The sequence below is a fragment of the Bombina bombina genome, chromosome 4 (genome assembly GCF_027579735.1).
Source record: "Bombina bombina isolate aBomBom1 chromosome 4, aBomBom1.pri, whole genome shotgun sequence".
NCBI lineage: Eukaryota > Metazoa > Chordata > Amphibia > Anura > Bombinatoridae > Bombina > Bombina bombina.
The window spans coordinates 761,781,869-761,800,081 of record NC_069502.1 but is presented as its reverse complement, the minus strand read 5'-3'; the positions used below and the strand labels follow the sequence as shown (position 1 = coordinate 761,800,081).

At 39.3% G+C, this 18,213-nt stretch overlaps 1 protein-coding gene across 3 annotated transcripts in view; it reads left to right on the top strand.

Moving 5' to 3' along the window:
• The window catches only part of ARID4B (AT-rich interaction domain 4B), a 213,468-nt gene that overhangs the window by 119,677 nt on the left and 75,578 nt on the right, over window positions 1–18,213 (top strand). For 2 of the 3 annotated variants that reach the window (XM_053711074.1, XM_053711072.1), the window contains exons 5-8: window positions 8,671–8,761; window positions 9,284–9,364; window positions 10,737–10,851; window positions 14,781–14,919. In XM_053711074.1, coding sequence (XP_053567049.1) covers window positions 8,671–8,761; window positions 9,284–9,364; window positions 10,737–10,851; window positions 14,781–14,919 — 426 coding nt within the window. The remainder of the gene's footprint in view (window positions 1–8,670; window positions 8,762–9,283; window positions 9,365–10,736; window positions 10,852–14,780; window positions 14,920–18,213) is intronic. The other variant, XM_053711073.1, reaches the window with a different exon arrangement.

Genomic DNA, 18,213 nt, shown 5'->3' with positions numbered 1-18,213 from the left:
CTTAGCTGAAGGAACAACACTGCACTGCTGGCAGCTAGATGAACACATCCAGCCAGCCAATCACAATAGACAAATGTGTGCAGGTACCAATCAGCAACTAGCTCCCACTAGTGTAGAATATGTGCATATTATTTTTCAACAAGGGATACCAAATGAATGAAGCACATTTGAAAATAGAAGTGAATTTTAAAAGTGTCTTAAAATGACATGCTCTATCTGAATTGTGCAAGTTTAATTTAGACTTTCCTATCCCTTTAAATGTTGTGCTGCTTTTTTTTTTTCTTTCAAAACCTGGCAGAAGATTGTGTAAAATGCGTTCATTTTAGAGTCCAGATAACCCATCAGAAAGTTCATCCCATTAAAATGAGGGATCTGTATTAATGAAATACCAATAGATGGAATGTTTATCGCAATAAGTTATGTACTTTAGGAGAGGAGGTGTAAATACACTGGTGAACCGAGTTTTGCCTAATTGTGTCTAAACATTGTGTAGCATCAGGGACACCAAGGTTAACAAGATATTTATAGCCAAACATCCTACATCACTAGTAATATGATGCAATGTACATTATACCCCAAAAATGCAATGCTAGATTGAAGCAAATCATAAATTTGAAGCAAGTTTAGACCATAGTGTTTCATTGCATCTTTGATTGTCATTTGTCTCCATTTTGAAATCCTGCAAAGTAAATCCAAAAATAGTAAAGTTTTTTCTCCAACATAGGTGTGTCCGGTCCACGGCGTCATCCTTACTTGTGGGATATTCTCTTCCCCAACAGGAAATGGCAAAGAGCCCAGCAAAGCTGGTCACATGATCCCTCCTAGGCTCCGCCTACCCCAGTCATTCTCTTTGCCGTTGTACAGGCAACATCTCCACGGAGATGGCTTAGAGTTTTTTAGTGTTTAACTGTAGTTTTTATTATTCAATCAAGAGTTTGTTATTTTGAAATAGTGCTGGTATGTACTATTTACTCAGAAACAGAAAAGAGATGAAGATTTCTGTTTGTATGAGGAAAATGATTTTAGCAACCGTCACTAAAATCCATGGCTGTTCCACACAGGACTGTTGAGAGCAATTAACTTCAGTTGGGGGAACAGTGAGCAGTCTCTTGCTGCTTGAGGTATGACACATTCTAACAAGACGATGTAATGCTGGAAGCTGTCATTTTCCCTATGGGATCCGGTAAGCCATGTTTATTAAGATCGTAAATAAGGGCTTCACAAGGGCTTATTAAGACTGTAGACTTTTTCTGGGCTAAATCGATTCATTATTAACACATATTTAGCCTTGAGGAATCATTTATTCTGGGTATTTTGATATAATAATATCGGCAGGCACTGTTTTAGACACCTTATTCTTTAGGGGCTTTCCCAAATCATAGGCAGAGCCTCATTTTCGCGCCGGTGTTGCGCACTTGTTTTTGAGAGGCATGACATGCAGTCGCATGTGAGAGGAGCTCTGATACTTAGAAAAGACTTTCTGAAGGCGTCATTTGGTATCGTATTCCCCTTTGGGCTTGGTTGGGTCTCAGCAAAGCAGATACCAGGGACTGTAAAGGGGTTAAAGTTAAAAACGGCTCCAGTTCCGTTATTTTAAGGGTTAAAGCTTCCAAATTTGGTGTGCAATACTTTTAAGGCTTTAAGACACTGTGGTGAAAATTTGGTGAATTTTGAACAATTCCTTCATGTTTTTTCGCAATTGCAGTAATAAAGTGTGTTCAGTTTAAAATTTAAAGTGACAGTAACGGTTTTATTTTAAAACGTTTTTTGTACTTTGTTATCAAGTTTATGCCTGTTTAACATGTCTGAACTACCAGATAGACTGTGTTCTGAATGTGGGGAAGCCAGAATTCCCATTCATTTAAATAAATGTGATTTATGTGACAATGACAATGATGCCCAAGATGATTCCTCAAGTGAGGGGAGTAAGCATGGTACTGCATCATTCCCTCCTTCGTCTACACGAGTCTTGCCCACTCAGGAGGCCCCTAGTACATCTAGCGCGCCAATACTCCTTACTATGCAACAATTAACGGCTGTAATGGATAATTCTGTCAAAAACATTTTAGCCAAAATGAACACTTATCAGCGTAAGCGCGACTGCTCTGTTTTAGATACTGAAGAGCATGACGACGCTGATAATAATGGTTCTGAAGGGCCCCTAACCCAGTCTGATGGGGCCAGGGAGGTTTTGTCTGAGGGAGAAATTACTGATTCAGGGAACATTTCTCAACAAGCTGAACCTGATGTGATTACGTTTAAATTTAAGTTGGAACATCTCCGCATTCTGCTTAAGGAGGTATTATCCACTCTGGATGATTGTGACAAGTTGGTCATCCCAGAGAAACTATGTAAAATGGACAAGTTCCTAGAGGTCCCGGGGCTCCCAGAAGCTTTTCCTATACCCAAGCGGGTCGCGGACATTGTTAATAAAGAATGGGAAAGGCCCGGTATTCCTTTCGTCCCTCCCCCCATATTTAAAAAATTGTTTCCTATGGTCGACCCCAGAAAGGACTTATGGCAGACAGTCCCCAAGGTCGAGGGAGCGGTTTCCACTTTAAACAAACGCACCACTATACCCATAGAGGATTGTTGTGCTTTCAAAGATCCTATGGATAAAAAATTAGAAGGTTTACTTAAAAAGATGTTTGTTCAGCAGGGTTACCTTCTACAACCAATTTCATGCATTGTCCCTGTAGCTACAGCCGCATGTTTCTGGTTCGATGAGCTGATAAAGGCGGTCGATAGTGATTCTCCTCCTTATGAGGAGATTATGGACAGAATCAATGCTCTCAAATTGGCTAATTCTTTCACCCTAGACGCCACTTTGCAATTGGCTAGGTTAGCGGCTAAGAATTCTGGGTTTGCTATTGTGGCGCGCAGAGCGCTTTGGTTGAAATCTTGGTCAGCTGATGCGTCTTCCAAGAACAAGCTACTTAACATTCCTTTCAAGGGGAAAACGCTGTTTGGCCCTGACTTGAAAGAGATTATCTCTGATATCACTGGGGGTAAGGGCCACGCCCTTCCTCAGGATCGGCCTTTCAAGGCAAAAAATAAACCTAATTTTCGTCCCTTTCGTAGAAATGGACCAGCCCAAAGTGCTACGTCCTCTAAGCAAGAGGGTAATACTTCTCAAGCCAAGCCAGCTTGGAGACCAATGCAAGGCTGGAACAAGGGAAAGCAGGCCAAGAAACCTGCCACTGCTACCAAGACAGCATGAAATGTTGGCCCCCGATCCGGGACCGGATCTGGTGGGGGGCAGACTCTCTCTCTTCGCTCAGGCTTGGGCAAGAGATGTTCTGGATCCTTGGGCGCTAGAAATAGTCTCCCAAGGTTATCTTCTGGAATTCAAGGGGCTTCCCCCAAGGGGGAGGTTCCACAGGTCTCAGTTGTCTTCAGACCACGTAAAAAGACAGGCATTCTTACATTGTGTAGAAGACCTGTTAAAAATGGGAGTGATTCATCCTGTTCCATTAAGAGAACAAGGGATGGGGTTCTACTCCAATCTGTTCATAGTTCCCAAAAAAGAGGGAACGTTCAGACCAATCTTAGATCTCAAGATCTTAAACAAGTTTCTCAAGGTTCCATCGTTCAAGATGGAAACCATTCGAACTATTCTTCCTTCCATCCAATTACAACTGTGCATGCTCAGTCAGTGGAATGGGGACTATACAGACTTGTCTCCGAAGATACAAGTAAATCAGAGGACCAGAGACTCACTCCGTTGGTGGCTGTCCCTGGACAACCTGTCACAAGGGATGACATTCCGCAGACCGGAGTGGGTCATCGTCACGACCGACGCCAGTCTGATGGGCTGGGGCGCGGTCTGGGGATCCCTGAAAGCTCAGGGTCTTTGGTCTCGGGAAGAATCTCTTCTACCGATAAATATTCTGGAACTGAGAGCGATATTCAATGCTCTCAAGGCTTGGCCTCAGCTAGCGAGGGCCAAGTTCATACGGTTTCAATCAGACAACATGACAACTGTTGCGTACATCAACCATCAGGGGGGAACAAGGAGTTCCCTAGCGATGGAAGAAGTGACCAAAATCATTCTATGGGCGGAGTCTCACTCCTGCCACCTGTCTGCTATCCACATCCCAGGAGTGGAAAATTGGGAAGCGGATTTTCTGAGTCGTCAGACATTGCATCCGGGGGAGTGGGAACTCCATCCGGAAATCTTTGCCCAAGTCACTCAGCTGTGGGGCATTCCAGACATGGATCTGATGGCCTCTCGTCAGAACTTCAAAGTTCCTTGCTACGGGTCCAGATCCAGGGATCCCAAGGCGGCTCTAGTGGATGCACTAGTAGCACCTTGGACCTTCAAACTAGCTTATGTGTTCCCGCCGTTTCCTCTCATCCCCAGGCTGGTAGCCAGGATCAATCAGGAGAGGGCGTCGGCGATCTTGATAGCTCCTGCGTGGCCACGCAGGACTTGGTATGCAGATCTGGTGAATATGTCATCGGCTCCACCTTGGAAGCTACCTTTGAGACGAGACCTTCTTGTTCAGGGTCCGTTCGAACATCCGAATCTGGTTTCACTCCAGCTGACTGCTTGGAGATTGAACGCTTGATCTTATCGAAGCGAGGGTTCTCAGATTCTGTTATCGATACTCTTGTTCAGGCCAGAAAACCTGTAACTAGAAAGATTTACCACAAAATTTGGAAAAAATATATCTGTTGGTGTGAATCTAAAGGATTCCCTTGGGACAAGGTTAAGATTCCTAAGATTCTATCCTTCCTTCAAGAAGGATTGGAAAAAGGATTATCTGCTAGTTCCCTGAAGGGACAGATTTCTGCCTTGTCTGTGTTACTTCACAAAAAGCTGGCAGCTGTGCCAGATGTTCAAGCCTTTGTTCAGGCTCTGGTTAGAATTAAGCCTGTTTACAAACCTTTGACTCCTCCTTGGAGTCTCAACTTAGTTCTTTCAGTTCTTCAGGGGGTTCCGTTTGAACCCTTACATTCCGTTGATATTAAGTTATTATCTTGGAAAGTTTTGTTTTTAGTTGCAATTTCTTCTGCTAGAAGAGTTTCAGAATTATCTGCTCTGCAGTGTTCTCCTCCTTATCTGGTGTTCCATGCAGATAAGGTGGTTTTACGTACTAAACCTGGTTTTCTTCCAAAAGTTGTTTCTAACAAAAACATTAACCAGGAGATTATCGTACCTTCTCTGTGTCCGAAACCAGTTTCAAAGAAGGAACGTTTGTTGCACAATTTGGATGTTGTTCGCGCTCTAAAATTCTATTTAGATGCTACAAAGGATTTTAGACAAACATCTTCCTTGTTTGTTGTTTATTCCGGTAAAAGGAGAGGTCAAAAAGCAACTTCTACCTCTCTCTCTTTTTGGATTAAAAGCATCATCAGATTGGCTTACGAGACTGCCGGACGGCAGCCTCCCGAAAGAATCACGGCTCATTCCACTAGGGCTGTGGCTTCCACATGGGCCTTCAAGAACGAGGCTTCTGTTGATCAGATATGTAGGGCAGCGACTTGGTCTTCACTGCACACTTTTACCAAATTTTACAAGTTTGATACTTTTGCTTCTTCTGAGGCTATTTTTGGGAGAAAGGTTTTGCAAGCCGTGGTGCCTTCCATTTAGGTGACCTGATTTGCTCCCTCCCTTCATCCGTGTCCTAAAGCTTTGGTATTGGTTCCCACAAGTAAGGATGACGCCGTGGACCGGACACACCTATGTTGGAGAAAACAGAATTTATGTTTACCTGATAAATTACTTTCTCCAACGGTGTGTCCGGTCCACGGCCCGCCCTGGTTTTTTTAATCAGGTCTGATAATTTATTTTCTTTAACTACAGTCACCACGGTACCATATGGTTTCTCCTATGCAAATATTCCTCCTTAACGTCGGTCGAATGACTGGGGTAGGCGGAGCCTAGGAGGGATCATGTGACCAGCTTTGCTGGGCTCTTTGCCATTTCCTGTTGGGGAAGAGAATATCCCACAAGTAAGGATGACGCCGTGGACCGGACACACCGTTGGAGAAAGTAATTTATCAGGTAAACATAAATTCTGTTTTTTTTTTAATTTCAAAAATATATTTGATATAAACTAAAGTATAACATTTCTTTGTTAGATTTAATTCAAGAATGTTAGAAAACTACCCTGTCTGTTTTTAAGGAGATACTGCACCCAGTTTTTTTCTTTCATGATTCAGATGGAGCATGCAATTTTTTTTTATTTTTTTTTTATTTTTTAAAAGAGCTTTATTGAATAACAAATATACAAGTGTGATAAAACCACAAAACACATATGAAAAGTACATAGGAAAATCCAGTATCGTTAGTGGCTTAAGAAGTCATACACTTCCTTTTGATATGTACCCCCGTCCCCAGAGCTCAGCTGGACACGTGGAGCATGCAATTTTAATCAACTTTCTAATTTACTCCTATTATTATTTCTTTCTTAAGACACGGTAAGTCCACTGAATCATCAATTACTGTTGGGAATATCACTCCTGGCCAGCAGGAGGAGGCAGAGAGCAGCACAGCAAAGCTGTTAAATATCACTTCCCTTCCCACAACCCCCAGTCATTCTCTTTGCCTTCAGTGCAAGGAGGAGGTAAAGTTTTAGGTATTGTGCGGGTCCTTAAATTTGATTGCAGACTACTAAGGAATTTCGTCAGTCTTCTGCTTTGATTGTTTGCTTTTCTGGAAAACGTAGAGATCAGAAAGCTACTGACACTTCTCTTTATTCATTTGGCTTGTGAGTATGCTGGACAGCAGCCTCCTGAGAGAATTACAGTTCATTCCACTAGGGCTGTTTCTTCTTTTTTGGCTTTCAAGAATGAGGTTTCTCTTCAAGCGATGGTGCCTTCTGTTTAGGTTTCCTGTCTTGTCCCTCCCTAATCATCTGTGTCCTCTAGCTTGGGTATTGATTCACAACAGTAATTGATGATTCCGTGGACTCACTGTGTCTTAAGAAGGAAAACAAAATTTATGCTTAGCTGATAAATTTATTTTTCTTGACACGCGAGTCCACAGCCCTCCCTTGTTTTCAGACAGTTTTTTTATATAAATAAAAAGAGAGAAGGGCTCAACCTGGGAACGAACAAAAGCATAATAGCTTGTTCTATGGCTAGTTCCCACCCAAGAAGCAGCCTCTTTTTGCTCAACATGTGCCTTTCACAGAGGAGAACTTTCCTGAAGCATATCAGTCTGATCCTGACTTCACAGTACAGTCCAGCCCCAAAATACCAGGCAATCCCTCTCTGAACGAGAGAAACAGCAAAATCCCAGACATACGTTTCAGCCTATTGTGGGCCTTGTCAGTGAGGTGCAGCCATATCCCTCTAGGCACACTGAGCAACGGGTCCACGTCTGGATTCCCGCATCAAACCTAGGGAGACTTCCCTAAATGTCATAATCCCTCTCTGAACGAGAGAAACAGCAAATCCCCAGACGTGCGTTTCGGCCTATTGTGGGTCTCGTCAGTGAGGTGCAGCCTCAAACATACATCTGGGGTTTTGCTGTTTCTCTCGTTCAGAGAGGGATTGCCTGGTATTTCGAGGCTGGACTGTACTGTGAAGTCAGGATCAGACTGATATGCTTCAGGAAAGTTCTCTGTGAAAAGCACATGTTGAGCAAAAAGAGGCTGCTTCTTGGGTGGTAACTAGCCATAGAACAATCTATTATGCTATTGTTCGTTCCCAGGTTGAGCGCTTCTCTCTTTTTATTTATGCAAGTTATGACACTTAGGGAAGTCTCCCTAAGTGTGATGCGGGAATCAAGACGTAGACCCGTTGCTCATTGTGCCTAGAGGGATATGGCTGCACCCCACTGACGAGGCCCACAATAGGCCGAAACGTACGTCTGAGGTTTTGCTGTTTCTCTCGTTCAGAGAGGGATTGCCTGGTATTTCGGGGCTGGACTGTACTGTGAAGTCAGGATCAGACTGATATGCTTCAGGAAAGTTCTTCTCTGTGAAAGGCACATGTTGAGCAAAAAGAGGCTGCTTTTTGGGTGGTCGCTAGCCATAGAACAAGCTATTATGCTATTATTCGTTCCCAGGTTGAGCGCTTCTCTCTCTTTATTTATGCAAGTTTTTTTATATAACCTCAGGCACCTTTACACCTTGTGTTATTTTCTTTCTCTCCTTTTCCTTCGGTCGAATGACTGGGGGTTGTGGGAAGGGAAGTGATACTTAACAGCTTTGCTGTGGTGCTCTTTGCCTCCCCCTGCTGGCCAGGAGTGATAGTCCCAACAGTAATTGATGATTCCGTGGACTTAACGTATCAAGAAAGAAATACATTTATCAGGTAAGCATAAATTTAGTTTTTTCTTCTTCGTTTCTCTTGCTATCTTTTATTTGAAAAAGCAGGAATTTAAGCTTACGAGCGGGCCCATTTTTGGTTCAGACCCTGGATAGCACTTGCTGATTGGTGGGTACATTTAGCCACCAATCAGCAAGCTGAACCAAAGATGGGCCGGCTTGTAAGCTTATAGATTCCTGCTTTTTCAAATAAAGATATCAAGAGAACAAAGAAAAATTGATAACCGGACTAAATTAGAAAGTTGCTTACAATTGCATGATGTATCTGAATCATGAAAGGAAAAAAAAAATGGGTTCTATATCCCTTTAAGCACAGGACATTTTTTTTGTGCCATTTGAATATGATTTCACAATTCTGTTTTTTAACTTTGAATTGTCTTTTATATAGGTTGGAGCTGTTGTGGAGATAAAATGTCCAGATGGGTCTTACCAAGAAGCTGTTATTAATAAATTAACTGACGCAAGTTGGTACACAGTCGGTAAGGGAAGCAATTCTGTTCCTAACCCAAAGCTGTTTTTAGATGCAAAAACATATGTGATCTTAGAATTGACATAAATGATTGTAAGTATTCCTGTTGTAATATGTCAAACTAAAATTTCCTATTGAAAAAATAAAACAGTGTATTATAGGAAGGTCATACTAGTCTGAAATATATTAAAATATATGCCCAAAATAAATAAATAAATACTTTGTGAACCATTGGCTTGGAGGGTAATCAACCCTGGTTGGTTCTGTCATCTAAACACACATCAACAAACCTTTTATCCTGATCACTATTTTTCCATTAATTTGATATTGTAGACTTTAGTTTCTTTAAGCATTTTATTTGCCACAGATGCACCAGCTAATAAGGCATATTAATTTATATCACAGGTGTTTTATATTATATTTATATTTATTCAGAACAACTGTTTTATAAATTTAGATTGTAAAAAATGCTTCTTTTTTTTATAATAAAAAAAAGACTTGACCATTTTTTTTATTTATTTTTTTTGTGTAGTTTTTGATGATGGAGATGAAAAGACTTTAAGAAGATCATCACTTTGCTTAAAAGGAGAAAGACATTTTGCAGAAAGTGAAGTAAGAAGTGTATTCCTATATATATTTTTTAATTATTTTTTTCACTTGCAGTGTTGGATAAACTGTTAAGTCATCTTCATTAAAATGGAAATGCACATTTAAAAAAAAATAAAAAAATTAAAAATGCTATAATTGCATTTCTTATATACTGTGTACATTCATGCTATTTTATATAAATATAGACCCAAATGCACATAAATAAGAATAATAGTGGCAGCTAACGGAAACCGTAAATGAGGAGGCTTATGGATGAGTATTAGTGGTGTTTTAAATCCCCTCCTCAAGTGTCTTGTTTGAGACAAGCATTCCCAGAAAGTTGCAAATTGCATTTAGTTATTTACTGGCTCATAATTACATTTATTAACTACTATTTGTATTATTTGATATTGAAACTTCATTTAGGATTACCTTATTAAAAGTATAAAGCAAGTTTAAAGTTAGTATTCAGCAGAGTTTTGCAGTTAAAACATTCTCTGAATTGATATTAAAAAAAAAAAATAGGTCCGTTATTTGCAGTTAAAATACATTACCCAAATTATTTTTGCAATTAAAGGGACAGTATACACTCATATAACTGCATGTAATAGACACTACTATAAAGAATAAGATGCACAGATACTGATATAAAAATCCAGTATAAAACTGTTTAAAAACTTACTTAGAAGCTCTCAGTTTAGCTCTGTTGAAAAGGTAGCTGGAAAGCCCATTGCAAGTGGCAAACAAGACACTCCCCCCCCTCCCCCTTCTTTTGCATATGAAAAGACCCTTTACACAGACAGGAGCAAGCTGGAGTAGGTAGCTGACGGTATTCTCATAAAACTTTGGGGCTTGGTTAGGAGTCTGAAAATCAGAGCAATGTTATTTCAAAATAAGCAAAACTATACATTTTTATAAAAAACAACAACTTTATGGGCTCTATATATAGATCATCTACAAAACATTTATGCAAATAAAAAATGTGTATAATGCCCCTTTAACATTTATTTTAAAATTTCAGATATTTTAATGTATTCATAGCATTGTTCTCAATGCTAAAACATTTTGAAAAATGAAAGGCATACTTCAGCCCAGCAAATGTAGGTTCAGCACATATATACAGATTTGCCGTTTTGTAATTGTATTAACAGATCATGATAAAGGATATTATATAAAAAATGTAATTTGAATGACAACAATATAAAATTAAATATAAATTATTTTTCTCTCTAGTTAAATGATACAATTTTTTTTTCTTCAAAATCATAGTTTTGCACACTATGACTTTAATAAAATAGTTATGTGCTTGCATATATCATGGTTTTTATATTTTTTTTTAATGTTTTTTTATTTTTATATTATTTTTATATCTTTTTTTTTTTTTTCTTTGCTAATGGCATTCTTCTGTACATATGAAAAGACACTAGATCAGTTACCACTGACCAACCCAGAACATTTCGGAACTCCAGTTATTGGGAAAAAAACAAACAGAGGACGACGATCAAATCATGTGTAAGTCTTATAAATATGAATTTTTATTTAAGTATAAAGTAAAGTTAAATAGCAAGAGAACGAAGAAAAATTGACGATAATAGGAGTAAATTAGAAAGTTGCTTAAAAAGTCATGCTCTATCTGAATCATGAAAGAAAAAAAATTGGGTTCAGTGTCCCTTTAATAAACCTTAATGGTATATGGTACAGGTCATCTTGTGAAAGTCAGTTTTATTGGAAAGTCCTCTAACTGTGATCTGCAAAAGGAAACAAAAGAGAGCGTCAGACTAGTGTGTTATATGTAACCCACCTAAAATAATCTTCCATGTTGCCAAAAAGCTACTCACAAAGGTTATATAGAAAACTAGACTAGTATGACAAAGTGCAAAATATAGGCACTGCGAGCACCAGATCCACTTCCCCAAGGTTTATCACCAGCTCTTCAATTCAAAATCTCCTTGGATCTGGGGAACTCACAAAGCATGTAGATAAACTACTGCAGTATTGAAAAATAATAAACAAATCGGACTCTTGCGTAATGATCAAATTAACTGTAAAAATGTAGATTTTATTTCATGTATACAGCAACTGATCATGAATGTCTAAAAGAAAGTTCCAGAATTTTGCTTCAAGGGGAATTTGTTGAGACTCTTCTTTATTCTGTGCTGTTTAATCTTCAGTCCTTCGAGGCCAGCTACCGCAGAAAAGGAAGAAGAAAAACACCTTGATAAAGAAGATCTCTTCTTTAAGGAAATTTCAATAAAATATGTGAAACTCTGTTCTCCGGATATATTTGTAGATAAAATGCTATTAGGCCTTTTTGATGCCTCTCTGCCCACACAAATGCTTGGAGGCTATTCTGAAACTAATTAGGAACCTTAACAGACCTTCAATTTTGATAATACATAGACCTGGATTAACCTCATATGCCTGATGGGAATATTGAATGCTTAATATTAACTATTAAATAGTTCAGCTAAACTCCTGCAATGGCATTTGAAAGTCCAGACCAGATAAATACCTCTTCTTGCTTTTGGAATCAGGAATAATATCATAAAATATTGTTTGGGGATTCTTAATCATGACACCCTTGTTTAACAGCTGACCCTTGAAAATGAGCCTTTAGGTAAGAATCAAATATGAGCTCCTACTTAAAAATGTCTGGGCATGCTGACCCTCAAGCAGTTTACTTATGTTGAAGATAACAATGTAGATGTTTTTTTTTAAATAAAATGATATTAGGTAGATTTATTCCTCTGCTTCATTTGATTTTGAGTGCATTTTTGGACTCTTGACTGAGAAGGAAGAAATGTTAGTTACATCATCTTGTCAAGCTTTACATTTTCTTAAGCAGTATTCTTCATAGTCCTGATAATTAAGGAAGTGCGCTGATAGAATTTTTTTTTTTTTAATGCTGAGACATTAAGGAATTTATTTTATCTTTTGCTATTGCTTTCCTGGATATTTCCATTTCTTGGTTTGTATTGGTAAATTACTCAGTTTTCCTGGTCTTTTTGGTTATCCATCCATTTTCCTTTATTTTTTACAGTTATCCTGGTTGTAAGGACCTTTTATAAAGCGTTATCTTAATTTTTGTACTGTAATGGACTCATTTCATGGCTCTGTTTCTGATTTATCCATAGCTTCAAGGGTCATTTAACCATTAATATTAATTCAGGACATTAAATATTATTTATTGTAATTTTATAATTAACATGTTTAAATCTCCAAATATGTCATCGTAATCATAAATAAACATTTAGATTGCTTTATTTCATTTGTGTAAAAGCCTCATTTTAAAAGTAACAACATAAACAATGTGGTTATTAACTTGTGAATTGAGCATGTGCAATTACTTTTAGCATGGCAAAAGAATTGTCCAAGCAGCCAATAAAAATAGTACTTGAAACAGGCAACAGTTTGTTTTCAACAAGTCAAAGGTGCAGAATTTGAAAAGTCAAATAAATCTTTAAACAGGTAAATCTGTGTTTTCCGATTAACTGGTAACATGGACTTCCTTGCACACATTCATTGTAGTATTTTTTATGTGTTAGTGTTTGGAGCATTTTGTCTCATAAATACCTTTTTCCTCTGCATAGTTGTATGGTTTAATTTATAACCTGAGTATAAGTGGAGAAAAACCTAAACACTGATCAATTCTTTATATATAACAGATAAATCTGTCATACTCTGTGATATCTGGGACATTTATATATCTTGTGTAGAGGGCCAAACAGCATTTAAAAGAAATATATGAAAAATAATGTAGAGTATGTGGCTGTTTGTGTGAACGAAATACAAATAGTCTTCACTTTTTCTGTGTGTGTGTAATTATGGAACTTGGCGAGCTAACTCCAGTCCAGTTAAGAGACATTTTTAAAGTACGTTAACTTGTTATCCCCAGTTAATTAGTTAAAGGAACACTAAAGTCAAAATTTAAACTTCCATGATTTAGACAGATCATGCAATTTTAAAGAACTTTCTAATTCACTTCCAGTATCAAAATGCACACAATTGTTTTATTTGCACACTTTCTGAAATACCAGCTCTTACTGAGCATGTGTAAGAGTTCACAGTATATATACGTATATGCATTTTGTGATTGGCTGATGACTCTCACATGATGTAGAGAGAAGGAAGAAAGAATGGATTTTTTGAAATTTCTCAGAAAAAAAATCTACTGCCCATTTGAAATTCAGACTAAGTGCTTTTGCATTGTCTTTTTAGTATGTATTTGTTGAATATGCCATTTTACTGTATTTACTTCTTAGATGCACATGATGAGGCTGGCAGTGATAGTGGGATTTGGTAGCCTGTATCTCAAGCTCCAGGTCACTTACATTTGAAAGATGGGAGTCTGCCCCTGTAAGTTGCAGGTGATTGCCATACAAATGGCAATTACCTGCAGCAGCATTGAATATGCTTTTAACCTGATCCCCCCCCCCCCCCCATTTAAAAGAGAGAAGTCTGCGCTTTCAAATTAGGGGGTCACGTTCCCTGGCACGTTGCAGGTGATAGCCGTAAAATTTAAAATGCTGTTTCACCAGAAGTGTGTGTGTGTGAGGGGGGAAGCTATAATTAAGCCCCTATCTCTCCTCCTGTATGGGCTAGATAAATGTTACCTCATTTGAAAGTTTATACCCCCTCTTTCAAAAGAAGGGTTACTGGCGTCCTAGGATGCAGCATTTCACCAATAAAAATAGTGATTACCTGCTCCACTAGAAACAGCCATTGGTGGCGGCGCTATGAAAATCCCCCTATCTCCCTGATTGTTTTAACTAGATGGGTATGAGACCACTCAAGTGAAAGAGGATCACACCCCATCTAATTTTCAGGCGATTACCACAGTAATGGTGATCACCTGCACCAAGCAGACAGTCATACTGTGTTTGAGGAGGGGGAGGTGGCACTTTTAGAGCCCTCATTTCTCCCCATAAGGCACAAAGAGGTATATGAGACCCCAGTTTAAAAGATGGAAACCCCCTCTTTCCAGTATTGCGTCTCTGAAAACCTTTCGTTAGTAGGTGATTTGTCATTTTTATGCCAATTGCCTACCTAATGCATTCTCAAACACACCTGTTTTACACATATCCTAGGCTTGGTCAGTGTCCCAAGTCATTTTTGGATACAATCTGTTCTACTTCTCTGTCCAGCTAGGTCTTAGCTTGATGATCTGTTAACAAAAGCAGGTAGGAAGGGAGACTGTGAGGATGGATAGGATATAACTTTCTTGATGAAATTACTTTTGATAACTATAAAGCTTATTTCGATACAAGAGTAACTCAAAGAGATAGTCAAGCAATTATCACCCAGGAATACTTTTAAGGTAAATAAATTTAACATTACATTTACAATTATTGTGACTCATTACATGTATGGTTGCTTTATAGTTCTGCTTTTTTTCTGAATAATAGAAACTAATCCATATATTTAATTTTGCTGTGTTCTAGGCCTGAAGAAGAGTCCTCCTCTTCCTCTAGTGATGAAGAAGAAGATGAAAATAAAAGCTGTGATGAATTACTGGGAAAAGTAGTTTGTGTTGATGCTTGTGGTGTTGACAAAAAGAAGGGAACATGGTTTCCTGCATTGGTAAGTTGATACGTTTTTTTTTTTTTCTGCACCTTTTCACATTCACTTTGCGTACTATGTATTACCATTTGTACGAGTAAATTATTTGTCTGTGTAAGCATCCCCCCCCCCATAATTTTTATGTCAATATAACCTAAACCACAAAAATACATTTTAGAGACCGAATTTAAAAAAACAAACCAAAAAACATGCATATACCAACACCCATGTATGGACAGGTTAAAGTTATTTTCAGCTGTGTCAGCATTTTCTTTAAGAACCCTTCAACAGCTGCAATATAGACATTTTACAATTAACTGCATTTAATGGGACAGTAAACACCTTGAGAGCTTTAAATAAAATCTTTAGCTATGCTTAATTTTCATATGCTAATTTTCATGTAATTTAGCTCTGAAAACTGAGCAATATCTGCTTTTCAGGACATGAAAAGCACCTGATGACTTCTCAAGACTAACCCTACTACATATGTTTTAGTTATTGACTTTAACTGATAACAGCTGCAAAACAGAGTACTTTATACTAACTTTATGACCATGGCTAGCCTAGTTTTGTGTGCAGACTAAGGGTTCCATGTACAAAGCAGCTGAGGTGAAGAGGGAAAATCACTGAGAACTTGCTCGCTCTCAGTGATTGACAACCCCTTTAGTCGCGCGAATAAAGTGGTGGGCATTGCACACTGCGAGGAGTGTGTAATGATACATATAGGCTAGCAGACGAACAGATCTGCTGCCCGTATGTAACGAAGGCGGGCGGACAACTTCACAAGTTAAGAAGCTCTCTGCCCGCCTCTTAGTACATGGAACCTTAAAGCCCAGATTGGCTCCTCCAAACAAGGCATACAGTAGGTTGATTTATTTCTAATGACACGGTGAGTCCACGGATCATCATAATTACTATTGGGAATATCACTCCTGACCAGCAATAGGAGGCAAAGAGCACCACAGCAAAGCTGTTAAATACCACTCCCTTACCCACAACCCCCAGTCATTCTCTTTGCTTGTATCAGTTGCAAGGAGGTGGTAAAGTTAGGTGTCTGATTCTTCAATCAAGAGTTTATTTTTTTAAGCAGAGCAGGTTTGCTTTGGTTTTTTGGGGTGTAGCTGTAGTCCATGTCAGTCTCTTCAGTAGAGCAATGGTGGCTTTGAAGCATTTGGGAACTTGGGGGTATAATCCCCTCTGCGCCTCCCATGTAGTTTGTGCTGCCCTTTTTTCAAAAGCCTGAGTAGTTTTACTCAGTCTTTTTTGTTTTCCCACAGGTCTATGTAAGGTGTGATGCCTTTCAAACTTTGTGAGCTGCCCTGTTGCCAGGCATATTATTATGGAGGTAAGTGCTGTTTTTATTTTCTGGGGACAGAAAGTCTGGCACTTATGGGGTTAATTTATTCCTGCTTGTGTGCAGGTTTTTTATCTTGTGGGAGTATTGTGGAGCACTGTTGAGGATTTTGAATGGCTCTGGTTATGGGAGTGCTACATTTTCACTCCTTGGGCTCTTGGGTGTGTGCTGTTTTTATTTAAAACAGCTGTTAGTTTTTTCTCAGTGCGGTTTTTACTATGAGGCTTTTTAGTTAGAACTGCAAGAGTTTCTTCGGGTTTGCAGTTTTCTTTCTCCCGGCGGCGGTTTTACTGTTTGTACTGTCATGCCAGCCGGGAGGTGGTGTAGACGCCCACGATGGGTGGAGTTTGTTTGGCCCGAGTGTTGCGCGCTCTTCCTCTCAGTATTTGTTTAACTGCGGAAGTGAGAGGTTCTTCCGCTGCTGCTCTGGTGCTACGTTGGAGCGGTCATTGTGAGAGTGATGTCCGGACCGTTTGGGAGTTTGTGTATACTCCAGTAAGTAGGAGGCTAGTTTTTGCACCTCCGCAAGGCTTGTAGAGGTGTTAAATAAGGGCTCAGGGTAATTTTTTTTTTTGGGGGGGAGGCTTTTATTTTTATTAACGTTATTTAAAGGGGCAGTAACGTTTTATTTTTGGGTCATTTTTTTTCTGCAGTTTTTTTTCTTACACAATTGATTTTTTTGTTTTATTTGTGAGTAAGATGGACCAAGAGGACTTGCAAGCTGTTACTTGCAATTTATGTCTAGATGCTAATGTGGAGCCACCTATCCCTTTCTGTTCTTCATGTATAGAGAGAACATTACAGTACAGGGATAGGCTTTTTGTTTCAGAACCTTCTTTTTCTAAGGAGAATGTTGTTCAGGAGTCTGCTGTTCAAGCTATACCGCAGCTTTCTCCCCAATCATCCCAATCTCTATGCTCTTCACATTCAGTGCCCTGCGTTTCGTCTCAGGTTGTTTTTTCTTTGCAGGATATGGCTACTCACATATCCTCTGCTGTTTCTGAGGCTCTGTCTGCTTTTCCTGCGTTGCAGGGGAAGCGCAAGAGGAAGTATAAGGTTTCTGACTCTGTTGCAGTTAGGTCAATTGTTTCTTCCCATTGGTCTAAGGAAGAAGATACTTCTGTGGCGTCTGAGGGTGAAATTTCAGACTCTGATAGTGTAATTCCTTCTGCTGATTTTGAGGTTGTTTCTTTCAGATTTAAGCGGGAGCACCTCCGTTTGTTACTTAGGGAGGTTTTGGCTACCTTGGATGACTCTGATTCAACGGTCATAGTTACTCCCAAGAAGGCTAGTAAACTTAATAAGTTTTTTTAGGTCCCTTCCGGGGCGGAAGTTTTTCCTGTTCCAGATCGTGTTTCAGAGATTATTACACAGAAATGGGAGAAGCCTGGAATTCCTTTTTCTCTTTTGCCTGTTTTTTAGGAAGATGTTTCCTATTGCGGATTCTATTAAGGAATGTTGGCAGACGTTTCCTAAGGTAGAAGGAGCCATTTCCACTTTGTCCAAAAGGACCACTATTCCTATTGAGGATAGTTGTTCTTTCAAGGATCCCATGGATAAGAAGTTGGAGGCTTTGCTTAAAAGGATGTATGTTCACCAGGGGTTCCAGGTTCCCTGAAAGAGGGCATCTGTGATTCTCATTGCACCGGCGTGGCCTTGCAGGATCTGGTGGAGATGTCATCCTCCCCACCTTGGAGTCTTCCGTTAAGGACCTTCTACTTCAGGGGCCCTTCCTTCATCCAAATCTTGTTTCTCTGAAGCTGACTGCTTGGAGATTGAACGCTTGATTCTATCCAAGCGTGGTTTTTCTGAGTCGGTTATTGAGACTATGATTCAGGCGCGTAAGCCTGTGACTAGAAAGATCTATAATAAGATATGGCGTAAATATCTGTATTGGTGTGAATCCAGAGGCTACTCTTGGAGCAGAGTCAGGATTCAGAGGATTTTGTCTTTTCTCCAGG